Below are 16,380 nucleotides of genomic sequence, written 5' to 3'. Positions count from 1 at the left end.
GAGGGAAAGGCTTTGGGATGACTTTGGAACGATATTACAAGATTCATGAATCACCTCGGCAAAGGTGTCACCATCTAACTCTTTCATGGGACTCCTGCTAACTCTGTCCAACAACAAGTTTCCCCTGTAGTTTTGCCATCGTAGGAAATCACTGAAGCAATAGCGTCTAGCCAGCATCCTAATTGTCTGTTAAGAATTCTGTGAGCTGTGCTCCTTTATTGAAGCGTCTCTGTCTTGGAGAAGTGATAAGATGCCAATACGCTTCTCTATAAAAGTACACTTTGGCAAAAGGCACAAACACTTTGCTTGGCCGTCAGGATAGCTGTGAGGCTGTTATGTCTGAAATCGCAGTTGACTTCAGGATTTTGCCTGTGTCTGCATGAAACCACCAAACTCCTTTACACAGAGGAATGCTCATAAATTGTTGGCAGCGTTTTGTTTTTTAAGATGAAGCTTTTTTTTCTTTTCTCTGAAGCAAGCACATAAAGATCTTCACTGTAATTATACCACAGAAAGAAATCTTAAAAAGTTCAAGACTGCTCAGCATCTTTTTGGTATGATCCAATTAGAAAATAACAAAATAAAATAAATTTGGCTTTAGAATTTTGTTTTAATGATTTATCATTTATGCTATACTGGATATGGGCCAGTATGGACATTGTCATGGTATATCTTTCAGTAAAAATATTATGGTTTCACAATATTACAGCATTTAGACTGAATTTTAAAGCAACATGCATAACATGATCTAATTGCTTTTAAGACCGAAAAGCAACAATTATTCATCCTGCTGCTGCTATATTGATTTAACATGTTAACATAGTTAGAATAATGTTATTTATGATCATTATTAAATGTTATTTTCATTTCTGTAAATAGACTAAAGCATAAATATAAAAAGCTGCTAAATTTTGTAGTCTTTTTAAAAATTGTTTATTGCCAAGTATAACAAGTAGACATCAGTTAAGAATAAGTCAGGATTCCTGTTCAGGTAGCCAGCCTGCAGTCAGCTTCTTAACAGACACAGGCTGCTTGCCAAGTGTTGTTTTTAAAACAGTATTACCCTAATAAGAGCAATGGGTGACACTTTTAATCTCCACAACGTTAATGGCTGTTTTTTTGCTTCCTGAAATATTTGTCTTTGTTGTAAGAGAGGGATAAGATCAGTAGGCACCTTTCAGCCAGCAGACCAGGGGAGTGCAGGTAACGATAAGGGAAGGGCAGCACTTTGCTACTTTATGCTTCAAACTGACAATTTCTCTATCTCGGGATAAGTACAGTAGGTCCTATTCAACCACGTGACTTGAAGTGTGCAGCAACAGGTGGATGAGGGACAGCGCTGTGCTACTCTACGCTTCTAACAGTCGCAGCAAGAGATATATGTAGTGGCGTTCTTTAAGTCAGCTGACTAGCAGTGTGTAGACGTATGGGGGAGAGGCAGGGCTGTGCAACAGCGTGCCTCAAACAACTACAAAAAACTCTGTATTGCTTGTAAGTAAAGGGTAAGTGTAGTAGCCTAATTTCAGCCTAATTGGCAGTGTGCAGCAACAAGTCGGGGCGGGGCAATGCTGCACTGTGCTTTATACAGTAAGTAAACACTTATATCACTCCGACTGTAAACCATAGGAACAGTGTTGGAAAAAGCAGCTTTGAATCTACAACTTTAAACCAGCTTACACCTATACTATGCATGTAATGATCAATTACTCGCTGTGAAATTCAAGAGGGAAAAAAAAAAAAATTAAAAGCAAAAATTTTTGACCCATCTTCCCTCCCAATTTATTTTTCCGTTATTGGTCTGTCCAGCTGGTATTTAGGCACAGAATGTATGATGGCTTCGTGGCCACTTCACACAAAAGAAGATAACAAAAGCACACACACACACACACACACACACACATAGTTGTTTATCTAAATACTCGCTGAACAGAAGTTGATTTCACTGTCTGACCAAGGCTTAATTTACTTTCCATGAATCTATTTGCATCTCAATGAAAAATGGCAAAAGCAATCACCAGCTTGCCCAGGAAGAGGTGTAAGCACTATCCAGACAGGTACGTGGCAGCTAGCTCACCTTACTGCTGGAGCTGGAACAGACTGAGCTCACTTTACACTAAAAACCACCTACAGTGTAAGTATGAATTGAGATCAATTAAATATATTCCACATAGACCTTCATTACAAGGAAATATGAAAGTAAAAGGTTCTATCTCCTGCCGTTTGCTCTTTATTATACATAAACAGAAAACACTTAGCATGTAAAATTAATGTGAAAATTATTCCTGGGGTAAACTATAAACACAAAAAGTTACCCCGCACATTTACCCTTTTTTCTCCTTCCCCTAGATCAGAGTGTAATTGCCAGTAATCAGGTCTGTTTGCTGCTGATAAAACCACTCTGAATGCGAGGAACCCTCTTTGTGTGATGACTCAATTATGCCAGAAGTGGCTCATCAAACCTGGCCCATCAGCTGCTTTAATAAATAAGGAGGAAAACTTGCTGCAGGCGCATTATAATTCCATTCATTCCATAATTAAATCCATTCCAGTTTTAACCCTTCACTCAGTGTGCTTCTGGAAGAGGAAACAAAAACAAGGCAGGAGGAAAGGAGGGGGGGCCTGGGTGCACACCAGACAGTGACCTTGTGCAGAGCACCCATCCGTTCCCTATAATTCAAAATGATACTGTTGAAGAAAGGTTAAGAGAAAAAGACTCCGAGAGAAAAGGGATGGGGAGGGGGTCAGTTAATACACGGCTGCTGTTTTTTATGTATGCATTGTTTCCACACACAGAGCCTTAGACAGTAATTATATTAAAGGAGTAATCTAATCATAACAGTTGGTTGGTTGGGAGTGCAGCTCTGACATTTTGAAACCTTATTTTGTGTAATCTCATTTGCCTCCATCATATCGCCTGTACCCCCTTATCTAAAGCAAAGGTAAATAACGTAAATAATTTTGTGCTCTTCAAAATTATAGTTTGCTACTCTGGCATGTTTTATTGATTTCAAGATGAGGTATCAGCACATTATTTTTTTGGTTTGTTTTTTTTAACTCCATCACAATAATGTTTGTGTTAATTACACGAGAGCATCCCAAGTGGACGGATAAGCTGGGAACTGAGGCGGGACACGCACACACACACAAACACTCAAGGTCAATGATGAATATCCACAGCAGCTGCAGAGCATTAATAAGGCATTATATGAAAATAATAATAATAGCATCACTAACAATTGAAATGTGAATGTAATGTCCAGATCGTCGACCGTACTGCGTTTGCTCTCTCTACCATCTCCGGATCTTATCCAGGCTCCCCTTAATAATGGTGCAGTGGTTATTCATGATGGCTGGACTGGGAAGGTCTCTCTCTTTCCCCCCCTCAGCACACACACCACACACACACACACACACAGACCCCCAGTTGCAGCCCATTCTGCTCCTCTGCGGTGGGAATGCTGGCAGATGGGGTTAGGGGGGAAAATGGGTTGGGCTCAAGGACAGTTAGCAGCCAGATTAACACACGGAAAGTCTCGTAGACCCTCAACATCAGGCTGCTTCAGTTTTCCTCCCCCAGAGAAATCTGCCCTCTGAGAAACATTACTTATGTTGGGGCGTGAGTGTGTTCGTGTTTGGGGGGTTTAAATATGATTCAGCAGATGACGAACCAGCCAGAATAGTAGTAAGCTAAGTCTTTTTTCATATGCAAATGAAACTGTGTGAATAACCCCCCCTAGCTACCCCCTCTTCTTCTTTTTTCCCCCAATTTTGTTTTTCTGGGGAACGCTCTGTGAGCTATAATTAAGAAGAAGTGTGTGTGTGTGTTTTTTTTCCTTTCTCCAAAGCTAACAGAAATAAATAATTCTATAATAAGATCTGTGAAGTGAAGAGGCTTAATGTACTCATTGTGTTCATCCTTGTTTTCCCTGTTGGATATTTTGTATTAATTAGAAGCAAGCAATTTGATCTCTGTCAAGCAATCAATTTGCATTCTCTTCCTTATTCCTTTGGAGATATGAATGTGAGGGTTCCCATACCATGAAATGACAGAGATGAATTCGTAAAATCCTTCCAAATCTTGCTCAGTTTCTCTCTTATGAAAAAGTTGCAGCGTACATCTCTGAAGTGTTTATTCTTGTGTCTTTTCTGTCACAGATAATGAATTACACGATCGCTTCCTGAGAGAAAACAAGTGTGAAAACAGTAGCCGGGGTGAACAGTGTGGATCTGGCATCTTATCCTTCAGTGCTCTCCGAAAACCGCTATCAAAGGTGAATGGTCTGTTGCAGAGCAAAGTTTTGTATGTAGTTTTGTTAGATTATGGAAAAAGACACAAATGATTATGTAACTGAATAGGCAGCATGCTTCTGTAAGTGGAGGAGAGTCAGTGCTCTTTCGACTGCACTGATCACAGCCTGAGATAGGATTTTGCTTATGAAGAGAGCTGTGGGAGGCTGGCAGATAATAAACTCTTTAATATAGCTGAACCTGCTTTTTTGAAGTGTTGAAGGACTGTTGTTGCATTGTTGTTTTCAGCCAGAGATTGGAATTGGTCAATGCTCCCTTGATTAGCAGGTCAAATACTGGAAAATCAGATTTTTTTCCCTTGTTCATTAAATGTATCAACACTAAGTACTCCGGCCATTTTCAGTCTACAAACACATCACGTACTTTGATGCTCTCTTTTGATCATATCAATCATATTCATTTTCTGCTTGATTGAAAACTACTACCTCCATCAAAGAACCTCTGGAAGATTTTTTTTCTCTTTTATGTGTTGTAATCTTAACGAAGATTATGCCAGAATAGATGAAAACTTTTCAAATAGATTTAATTGATTTACCAACTCATATCAATTTTTAAACAACAAAAATATAAAAGCAGGTTTAATCATGAAGATCAACAACTCACATGCTTAAAGTCAAGGTAGATACGCAGCTTCTGACATCCACAGCTTTTCTTTTATAAACAATCTGTTCCTAGTTCCTCAAAATTGCACAATATCAAACAGACAAAAGAAGACACATTTAGATGAGAATATGTTTTGTTGTTACACACACACATACACACAGTACCAGTGAGACAAATAAGCCGCTGTTATTGGAACATATTTATTTTTTTATCACCCTGTGTTACCAAACTATAGCACGGCTTCTCCTGATGGGTGCTCACCCACAAAGAAAAAGTCTTGTAATAAGTTGTGTGTAAGCAACAAAACAAAAAAAACACAGAATGAATGAATGAATGAATGAACAAATAAATGAATTAATGAATGAATTAATGAAGGAACGAACAATTAAATAAATAATAGAACAATTTTTTATATTGTAAATATTTAGTATGTTATGCTTTGTTGTATAATACTGTTTTTCTGTATATTAATAGAGGGTCAATGTAATTTATTTAATTCAGTGTTGATATTTACTTACATCAATAACATCAGTTGAACTTTAAATTACTGTGATGAAATCACAGGTTGGATGTTGTGAAGAAATCATTTTGCATTTGGGACCAACACATTTCTGCAAAATATTGAAACATGTCTGTTTGGGAAAGTGTTATAACCTAATGAGCTACACTCATTTTTACAGAACGTAATCTATAGTGTTTTGGAGTTGTTTGTCTCAATAGGCTGTAGTAATCAAAAGTAATGAACCTATTATGAGCAGGACCTCTGAGGGCCCGGCGTGGCATTAAGAGTGTGGCACATAAAAGGTTTATTAAAGGAAATTAAGGTTCATCACTGCCACACCTGCTCCCCTATTATAAATGTATGACAGGTCAGTGCCTTCAATCACAACAGCAAACGAGAGAGAGGAGTCATGTTTCCCATTACCAGTGAAAAGTAACAGCATATCCTATGACTCACAGATTTCACTGGCCTGTGACCACTATACACCGCCACCATCCTGGAATAATTATGTTTAATAGGTTTTATTTGGGATCCACAAGCAACAGCAAGCGAGAGTAGATGGTTTTCAGCAACTATTTTTGTCTAAACACACACTATGAGGTCCCGTCTGTACTTAAATGTCATTATTTTGTGTCATAACAATTTTCTCACTCTTACAGAACTTTTTTTTTCCCTAATGCTGGTTGGCGAGTTTTGTGTTACCAGTGTTTTAAAAGTTGTTTGTGGTGTTCTCAACAAATATGGATTTTAAGGCTAATAAGTGGCCCTCGGGGCTCCCAGTTTATCAGCTAAACTGGGCAAAAATCTGTTTTCTAATTTAAATGAATAAATGATTGTCTCTTAAACAGCACCAGAAAGCATTACTACACAAAACCAGTCCCAAAAGCTCTCCGTTGGCTTTTGTTTTTGTGCTGATTTTAAAATTTTGTTATGAATTTTGAGTTTTAGACTGTATAGCCCCATCTTATTAATGTGATCTACTAATAACTGACACACCTTTAAAAGCACTCAGGTCAATCAGTCAGTTTCTTGTGAATGCCCTGAGTTTCAAACTAGAATATAGAGGTGATGGAGCTTTTGCTTAATATTGCAATTGCTTACCTTTATATATCCATACCGCTCAGACCATTGAATTATTTAAATTTTAGTTAAAAACGCATAGATTATCTCTGCCTTTCAACTTGAGTAGATCATGAGACCCTTAACAGATTTTTGTTATTTTATAGCTAATTTAGTCATTTTATTGTACTTTGCTTGTTCTTTTATTCTGTATTTATTTTTTGTTTGTTTGGCTAAATTGTAGAACACTTTGGTCAATTTAATTTGACACCAAATATACAAATGAACAAAAAATAAATAAATAAGTCAGTATATCATCAGCATATATGATGATTTTCTTACAGATGGATTCTGAAGGTGAGGAGCAAACCTTCAAAACATGCAGCAATAGTACAGGTGAGTTCAGACTTATGCTTGAAGCACTTACAAGCACACAGGCATCAAAACACATGCACTCCACTCACGATCACAGGTTAGGGGTATCAGTTCAACAATCCAACTTTATAACTGTCAGTTTTATCTATTATCTTCACAGTCTGAAGAGCACTGCACTGCCATTTCATTATTCAGAGGGGAATAACTTCATTTAATTCAAACACGGACTTCAGATTAGTGAAGGAGTGTGTGTGTGTGTGTGTGTGTATTGTGTGACTGAAACACCTCTAAACTGGATGTGTCATCATGCAAGTGTGCAAAGCTTGCAGAGCCTTCCTGATCTCGATGGGGTTATTACCACAGCTAGGTAAAAAAAAAAGAAAAAAAATCGTGAAAAGTGTTATTAGTGGTTGTGTTTCATGGGAGTGGTGCAACTTGTGAATGAAATTTTATGCAGGGCCCCATCTGGAGGGGAAATAGATTTAGCCTTTTAGATCATGTTTGCAATGCTGTCAAAGGATTATCTGCATTTGCTTTTCCAGAGAGTGAGCAGGATGAATGAGATGTTTTTTCAGATCAATAAAGAGTCCACTCCTACACCCGTCTGCTGATTATACTGATAGAGTGGCGTTGTAAAATCTATGGTGAAAAGGCCAGCGTCATATTATCCCAAAGACTCTATCTGCAGAACAAATATTTATTGGACATTGTAAAATTTCCTTAGCAAGAGTCCAAAAGTTGTGAGTGGCCATGGAGCTTTGATGAAAAAATATGTTGACAGATGCTGCGCCATGGTGGTGGTAATGTAAACACAACTTTACATCTAATACTTTTTGGTTATTGCTTCATAGGCCTGGTTGATTGCATCCCTGAGAGCCACAGGTGAGAGTTTTCTATCTAAACACTTTTTTTAAATTTTCATACAACTCATAAAATAGATTTTTAGTTCATAGCATATGGATAAAAGTTTAGCATTTTCACAGTTTAAAATGAGCATCCTGACACCTCTTTCACTACTGATTTCCTCCTTTTTTTGTCCAGCCCATATGGGTCTGCAGCGAGGAAGAGGAGCGCCCAGGATGGGGTGCAGGGCGCCCCTGTCAATAAGCGAAAGTCCCTGCTGATGAAACCCCGCCACTACAGCCCCAGCGACGCGTGTGAAGAGGAGAGCGAGGACCTGGCACCGCCACAGGACAAAGAAGAGCTGAGGAACATTGACACTCCAGCAGGTAAACAGATGTCCTGTTGTTTTGTCTGTTTTGATGAACAATTGACGCTGAATTTTAAAATCCCATCTGTTGCATTCATATTTCCCCTCCCTCTGCCATCAGCCAGCAGCCGCAGTCATTGTGCAGTGGAAGTGAAAGACTACACTGCTGGGCCCACATTAGTTGTGTCTCACGTCCACAAATTGAAGTTTTGACAGCTGATCTGCCATGATATTTTTGGCGTGGCTTTACCCTCTCTCAATGAGGCCAGATTTCAGACCCCTCATCTGTCCTTTTTTAATAGCCAGACCAAACCCATTGATTCCATACAATACAAAACTGAATGGAGGCGCACAGCGGTTCACTTTGATTTAAATTAAAACTTCCTATTCCTTCTTTGTTTTGCTGGCATCACATTTTCTTGCTGTTATTTATTTTTTTACAGTTCAAATACATCACTTATACTCCCGTCCACTACAAAGCAAAAAAATTTAATGTTTCTTTTTTTCCGGATTAACTGAATTTAGTGCGCTTTAACAACAAGGCTTGTGGCGTACATGTGCATTCTCGCCCACTATAATCTGCACTGAATCGGTATATTTTTAACGATGTAACTAAGCAACAAACGTAATTGTCCCTTTCAAAAGGTTTTGTTAGGCCCTCTAACACAGTCTAATACATAATTAGGCATAATGTCTTCGGCTCATTATAGTACACATGTGTGTAGTTAAATGGACCGGGAGAGTAGCTCACCAAAATTGTGTGGATTTTTCAGAAATTGAATTTATTTGTTTCCTGAGTTCATATTACATTACAGTTATTTAAGTAATTCATTGTTTATAATCAGCTTTCTGCTGTTTATTTTTCCTTATATAAACTTGTTATTAAGTGGAGTTAGTTGAAAACAAACCAGATAAGCAACGAAAACTACAAAAATAAATCTGAAATGTGTCAAAAACAACAACAACAAGAATACTGTTAAGCATATTCACGGCATATTTTGCTGTTATTGTCAGATTCGTGGGGCTATTTTCTGTGGAAAAACAAAAATTGGAAAAGTGGACTGGAAGCTGTAAGAATTTTTTTTGTTGTTTTTGCGGCGGGAAGCTGGTCATATCTGCATTTTAACAAAAAGGAGGAAAAAATAAGCCTCTTGTTTTGTTGAGCCACGCTGCGTTCAGCTCCAGCCAACTACAGCCCTGCTGCAGAGTGCTGGTAATGGCTATTCTGGAGTACAAACTGTTCACCTGTTCCAACACACAAACCAGCAGAGGGATCCAAGTTTTTTTCCTCCATCTCTTTCCTTTTTTTCACTACACTTCAATGTGTGTGTGTTTGTCTGACTGTATGCGGCTGTGTCAGGCCTGAGAGTCCATCTGGATGAAAAACAAAAACCCTTGCCTCATAAATGTAAATACGTGTTACTGACTTTAATTTTTCATTCAACAAGGTTAGCCTTTTTTTGTTGTTCTTGCTCTCAGTAGGGAATATTGATTCACTGAAATGTTGCCTGAACCAGACAAGTAAACCTCCCTCATACTTAACAAATCCTATATTTTCACTAATAGTTAGTTTTGTTGGAGCACCACATAATGCCTGTGATTTTAAAGCTCTTTTGGTCAGGATTAAGTTTTTTCGTTATTAAGTCGCAGCTTTCTGCTAATGCCTATATCTATATCGTCCTCTGATTTTCACAATCCTTCTCTATCAATCTTCTCAATCTACTGAATCCCACTTTTAGTTTGGACTCTAATGTCCAGCTACTTAAGTGGATATACCGACCTCCATTTCAGCTTGCTGAAAGAAAAAAAAAAAAACATCTCTCACAGTTTAAAGAGCTTTAATAACACATAAGTTTAAATGGTTTGAGGATCAGGAGAGATTTTGTTGAATCAATCCAGATGATAACTGTCCTTTGTTAATCACTGACCATGACTTAATATGATCAGCAGTGTTTATAAAGTGTTGTCTCCGATGCATTTTTAGGGATAACCTTAACCCTCTTTGTCTCTTTACGGGATCGGCGTTTCCCTCTGTACATGTGACTGGGATTTATTCTAAGTGATAAAGGATCTGTGGGTTAATGCAAATGAAATTATAGAGACCACTTAGCGAAATAACCCAGAGAAAATAGATTTATTTCTTTTTAATATGGCTGTGAAATTCAAGCAAATTTAAAAATGCGTCCAGAGTTTAACAATATCCAATAATGCCACTAGATATGTCATGCATGGTACTTTATCACAGTAGAGAAGTTTTACAACAGAAATTTGACTTTGAGAAAAGTATTTGTTGAAACACTGCTTAATTTCTCAAAGACTTTCTACTTAATTTTTTTAACATTTATACAGCAAAATGATATTAGGAGTTTAGCTACATGCTGATTTTTATACAAACAAACATGATGGAAAAAAAGATCCCAAACTGCTCATTACATTCTGACCTTTACTGGCATATAAAACATATAAATTACTTAAATGGACTGCTACCCGACTCATATCTTCTGCTCTGTTATAATTTAATTTTTCAGTAATATTATGTCATGTTTATAGAATAAAAAAATCGATGACACCAGAGCTCCTGACAAATTTTAAAATTTCCCTTTCTTCCCTTTTTAACTGAAACACACCACTTGTTTCTGCTCAGTTTTCAGTTTTCATGCAAATTTCCATCTTTAATCGCAGCTTTTCCAAAGATTTTTACATGTAAATTCCCCACTTTTCCTGTGGTTTTACACCTAGAAACAAAAACAGTTATTTCCTCCTAAAATCAAATTTGACAGATGACGTGCTGTTTCTCAGCTTTCACTGTAAAACACAGATCATACATTAGAATAAAAACGATGTTTTCTGCCAATGCACTGCAAATCCTTTCATAATCTTGTTCTAAATCTTTATTGAGTTTTGCTCCAGACAACAACGTGGAAAGCAATTTAGCTTATATCATAGGTTTCATGCTGAACTAGCAGAAGGAAGGTATTGCACTATATCACCAAAAGCATGTACTTGAACTTTGATAACATCCTATTCTTAATCTATAAGGTCCAATTTGTTGATGGACTCACCATTGCCAGCGATAGCGACTTTAACTATTCTGTAAACATCTTCCTCAAGGTTTAGGAGTGTCTTCATAGTTAGATGAGAAAACCAGAATTGTAGCCTCTGCTCTAATTCATCCCAAAGGTGTTCAGGAAGGTTGAGGTCAGGACTCTGCCAGTCCAGTTTCTCCACAACAAGCTTTATACACCTGCAGCCATGGAAGTAATTGTAACACCGGAATTCATTGATTCAGTGGTGTGGCCCAATACTTAATATTGTGTATGATTTCAAAAAAATGTCTGAATTGCTTGAACATCTTGCAACCTTATGACTGTTGATCATCATTCCCCTGCAACATGTACTCTTACAAATCCCTGCTGATGCTTATAAAAACATGTTTTTCTGTGGATATTATTCTTAGAGAAGTACGAGAAGACCTAAAACCTTTAAAGGATTTGCTAAAGATTACTAAAGGAATAAAATTCTCATTATACAAGGGGTAAAAACAGTGCAAGTTCAGTATGCAACACAATAATGAGAATTGTCCTGTTCTTTTAGATGGAAATTTTAAAGCTGTGAACGGAGTGGCTGTCAAAAATGGCTGCCTGGATGCTGCTTCAAAGTCCTGCAGTTTGCTCAGATGGCCTGAAGTTATGTCTAACAGCTCACCGCAGTGCGAGCCGGACACATCTGAGCATCTAATGATGGAGGAGGATGAAGAGTTCCTTAACAATGAGGCAGAGGACCAAAGTCAAGACAGGATGAGCGGTACCTTATCGCCGCAGAGTCCATACGAAGACATCAGGGAAGCTGAGTGGGAGCCCCTGTCTCTGTCTGCCAAAGACAACAGCTCCCACTGCAGCCCGTCCCGAGCCTCTGAAGACCTTTCAGGCAGGAACAGCCACATGAAGGAAGAGTGCGAACTGGGCAGCCCAATAGGCAGAGCGAGTATTTTCCAAGCTGAAGCTTTAAGATACAGGCTGCTCCCCACCGAGGAGGACAGCGAGGGGGAGGCGGAGGTAGAGAGGCTGCCCAGGCTCGACGGCTGGGCGCTGGGCCTCCACGAGAGAGGCCTCGACATGAGCAGAGGGAGAGTGAACCTGAGCCTTTTGGAGCAGGCCATCGCCCTGCAGACGGAGCAGAGGCAGGCCCTGCACCACGCCTACAGAGAAATGGACCGATTCCTGCTGGAGCAGATGAGCAGTGAGAGAAGGCACCATAGGATGATGGACATAGAGAGCAGGCTACACTACCATGGAGGGAAAGGTATTAACATTAAGAAAACAATCTGGAATATTCTAATATTGTTCAAGAATGAAAAGCAGAAGCCTCCATCTAGCGTAAATCAGATAGACTGCCTGTTATTTAGAAGATTGTGTGCTCCAAAAACATTTGAAAGGAATAAAAGAAGCATATGCAGGGGGTTGCACGGGAATCAGAGGATGGAAATCCTCTTAAGGACTAAAAACATTTTGGCAACAAGTGAGGTAATAAATAAACAGACTAAAATATAAAGAAGAACATTTCTTTTAATATGGAATTGGTGCTACTCAGAATATTGGATTTTGATAGGAATCAACTGGATATTTAACCATGACCATAAGTCTTAAATCCTCTTAAAGTACCTCTCGTGTTTCCCTTCTGATTCTTCAAATGACTGCAGATAAATGTGTAATCCTGGATGTAATCTTTCGATGGATGGGCATTAAGAAGTGAACGCTCTGTTAAACTGTAGCCTTAACTAAAACGACAGCTTAATAGATGCATGTAGTGAAAAATGATTTTGCCCGTGCATGATATTTCAATCTGTTGGTTTATCTGTTTTAAACATTCAGGGCATTGCACATCTTAACGCAGATTCAATTTACTTTTGTCGTTTTTCACATTTAAAACAGAAATGTTTCAGTTTTTATTTGTTGTAAAAATCTGCTTTCTTCCTGTGTCTGTAGACTCTCCCAGGACAGATAAAAAGGATATAAAGTGTCCAACCCCCGGCTGTGATGGCACTGGTCATGTGACGGGCCTGTACCCACATCACAGGAGTCTGTCTGGATGTCCTCACAAAGTCCGAGTTCCCCCAGAGAGTGAGTCGCTAAAGCAAGGCCCCTCAGTGGGCGGATTTCTACTTACAGGAAAAAACTCTGGTTTTACCATTTAAAATCAGCCGCATTAATTGAAAACCCCTTAGCACAAGCCCAAAAGACAAGAAAAGCTTGCTTACACATTTAGTTCAATTCAAAGATGAGCAGCACAAAAACTTAAACACAAACTTAAAGGATTTTCTTTCTTTTACTCATAATGTTTGAATATTGAATTCTCCCTTTTTCCCCCACATTGGCGATTGTTAAGTCATTTCAATATAACTCAACAAACATTGAACATTAAACGGTAATGTTACAAAAGGGAAGAGAAAAAGTAATTAAGTTTTTCAAAAACGCACACGCTCTTAGACTGCAAGCTGTATTTGCAAATCAAAGGGCTTCCAGACGCAAGAATTCAAAAATAAATAGACAACTCCAACAAACTAATTGGCGGATACATACCGAGAAGAACTTTCTAAGGATACAGAGCCGACCTTTAACAACACATTTGGTTTAAAGAATGTAATCTGTCTTGTTTTTGCTCCTCTTTCTGCTAAGCTGTTTACATTTCAGCCACATTACAGCATTCTACTCAATAAGCAAACTGCTTTTTGCTTTTTCCTCCTCATTCTGTCCCTGTAAGATCTTTCTTCTTATAGGCTGTAATATACCAGTTCTTTAAAACATTGGTTAATGCACAGAAATCTATGCTTTGTTCTCAAAATTCACATTATATACAGAACAGTGCCTTTCAAAAGTATTAATACATCTTGAATGTTTTCACATCATATCACATTTTGTAGTTTAGTGGGATTTTATAGGAAAAAGCAACATATAGCAATGCATACATGTGAAGTGAAAGGAAAATAGCTCATCATTTTTTTAACTTTTCAGAAATAAAAATCTAAAAAATGTAAAAGCCTGTGCTTGTTCTGCTAAAAAAAAGCATTCCCACAGGATGAGGTTGCCATCAGGTTTATGAAACATCGGGTGGCAGCATCATGCTGTGGGAATGCTTTTCTGCAGCATAGATAGGGAACCTTCAAAGCTGCTAGGAAGAGAGATGGAGGTAAATACAGACTAATCCTTGCAGAAAACTGGAGTTAAGACTACCAAAGACTTGACTCCCTAAGTATGCAGTCAAAGCTACAATTGAATGCTTAAAATCAAGGTTGGAGTAACAGAATAGCCCAGTCAACATCCAGACTTAAATCTAGTTGAGAATTTAAAGCAAGGCTTAAAAATGTATGTTTTCAGATCTAACAGAACTCGGCTATTTTGCAAAGAAGAAAGGGGTAAAAGTAGATGTCACTTAACGTGCAAAGCATGTAGGGAAAAAGGACAAAAGACCTGCTGTGAATGGCTGTCCTACAAAGTCAGTCAGTCATTTTCTACCACTTATTCCATAGTGGGTCACAGGGAAGCCGGTGCCCAGTCCACGGGCAAGAGGCAGGGTACACCCTGGACAAGTCGCCAGTCCATCACAGGGCAACACACAAACAACCATGCACACACTCATTCATACACCTAAGGGCAATTTAGAGAAACCAATGAACCTAACAGGCATGTCTTTGGACTGTGGGAGGAAGCCAGAGTACCCGGTGAGAACCCACGCATGTACAGGGAGAACATGCAAACTCCATGCAGAAAGACCCCTGGGAGAGAATTGAACCCAGGACCTTCTTGCTGCAAGGCAACAGTGCTACCAACTGCGCCACCATGCAGCCCCTTGTCCTACAAAGTATTTGTTTCTATTTATATAAATATTTTTAAAGAAATTAAAAAATATGTATCATTTTCCATCCATTTCGATGTAATCATCTGCTTCACACTGGTCTACCACCTAAAATCCTTTTAAAATATATTGAAGTTAGTCCGTGTAACATGACCTAATGTGAAAAAGATAAGGGGTGTAAATACATCTGAAAGGCACTTTCTGCAGCCATTGTAATCTTGAAACCCCACTGTTCCTTAAATTCTTTTGTAAATCTTGTATTTGAGCTCATGTTTGTTCTTTATTGTCTATGCAGTCCTGGCAATGCATGAAAACGTCCTCAAGTGTCCTACACCTGGGTGCACCGGAAGGGGCCATGTCAACAGCAACCGTAGCACCCACCGGAGGTACATCCACAGATATAAGCCATTAGAAACCCTGCACCCAGTTTGGCAATTAATTACAGTGTTGGCCTAATGTGTTCAACCCCCCCCCCCCCCAAATCAGTCTCTCAGGCTGCCCTATTGCCGCCGCAGTGAAAGTCTCCAAACCTCAGGACGAGAGCCTGAAGTGCAGACAAACCCCTGACCGTTCGCCAAGGTATGGCGCCAGATCATGTTTTTGGACTTTCACTTCTCTCAGTGTGAGCACATGCAGACAAACAATGGCATTTCAGTTTAAAAGTGGAGTCAGTTCTTTACACACAGCTGAGATCATCTGAAAAAAAACCAAAAAAACTGATAAAGACTATCGTTATTGGGAAAAAGTGGAAAAATGTTCATTCCCTGATCCCAGCTGAACACACAGACTAACTCTGAGCTTTCCAAGCAAACATAAGTGACGGTTGCTGCTCCTGTGAGTTCTTCTCTATTAGGAATGATAAAAGAGCAGAACTCTTTGTTCCCTGTGGATATATCATGGGCAGGATGCCCATTGCTTCTATATTAATTAGTCTGGCAACCTGACTGTGGATCTACAACACACATTAGATTCCAGGCTCCATGTGTACAAAAGCACTGGCATCCCTCAATGATTAAACACAATGTCTACAGTTTTACTGCTTTTTATTAACTTTTTCAGGCACCTTTGTTTGGAAATTCTCTAATACAATAATGCACACTCTTCTGTTCTTCTAATTTAGGGCAATCAGCTTGATAAAGAAGTTTGAAATGAACCAGCTGAACTACAGGCTATCTCATCCAGTAGCAGCCTTACAAACAAGCCTCACAAAAGAAATGGACAAGTACAGCAGAATTCGCTTTGATTATGCCAGCTTTGATGCACAGGTCTTCGGCAAACAGCCACTGCTGGGGACCAATCATGACCAAGAAATGTCCCAATACCCTGACTGTAAGTGTCATACTTTTTGGTAATGCAAATCTTGTGTATCTTTTATATATCATATAGATTTATTTGAAATATTTCTAAGGATTTGTGATGTTTGAGTTTAACACATTGTGCCTCAGTCACTAATCAACAGGCTAATTGTTTG

The 16,380-nt window shown here is 38.8% G+C and overlaps 1 protein-coding gene across 4 annotated transcripts in view; it reads left to right on the top strand.

Annotated features, from left to right (window-relative positions):
- The window catches only part of st18 (ST18 C2H2C-type zinc finger transcription factor), a 53,139-nt gene that overhangs the window by 23,702 nt on the left and 13,057 nt on the right, over positions 1-16,380 (top strand). For 3 of the 4 annotated variants that reach the window (XM_047369056.1, XM_047369055.1, XM_047369057.1), the window contains 9 exons: positions 4,156-4,271; positions 6,817-6,868; positions 7,699-7,729; positions 7,889-8,076; positions 11,652-12,359; positions 13,043-13,177; positions 15,205-15,295; positions 15,396-15,488; positions 16,030-16,238. In XM_047369056.1, coding sequence (XP_047225012.1) covers positions 4,156-4,271; positions 6,817-6,868; positions 7,699-7,729; positions 7,889-8,076; positions 11,652-12,359; positions 13,043-13,177; positions 15,205-15,295; positions 15,396-15,488; positions 16,030-16,238 — 1,623 coding nt within the window. The remainder of the gene's footprint in view (positions 1-4,155; positions 4,272-6,816; positions 6,869-7,698; positions 7,730-7,888; positions 8,077-11,651; positions 12,360-13,042; positions 13,178-15,204; positions 15,296-15,395; positions 15,489-16,029; positions 16,239-16,380) is intronic. The other variant, XM_047369058.1, reaches the window with a different exon arrangement.

This window comes from Girardinichthys multiradiatus, chromosome 6, assembly GCF_021462225.1.
Source record: "Girardinichthys multiradiatus isolate DD_20200921_A chromosome 6, DD_fGirMul_XY1, whole genome shotgun sequence".
NCBI classification, from domain to species: Eukaryota; Metazoa; Chordata; class Actinopteri; order Cyprinodontiformes; family Goodeidae; genus Girardinichthys; species Girardinichthys multiradiatus.
This window is presented reverse-complemented; position numbering and strand designations above follow the sequence as displayed.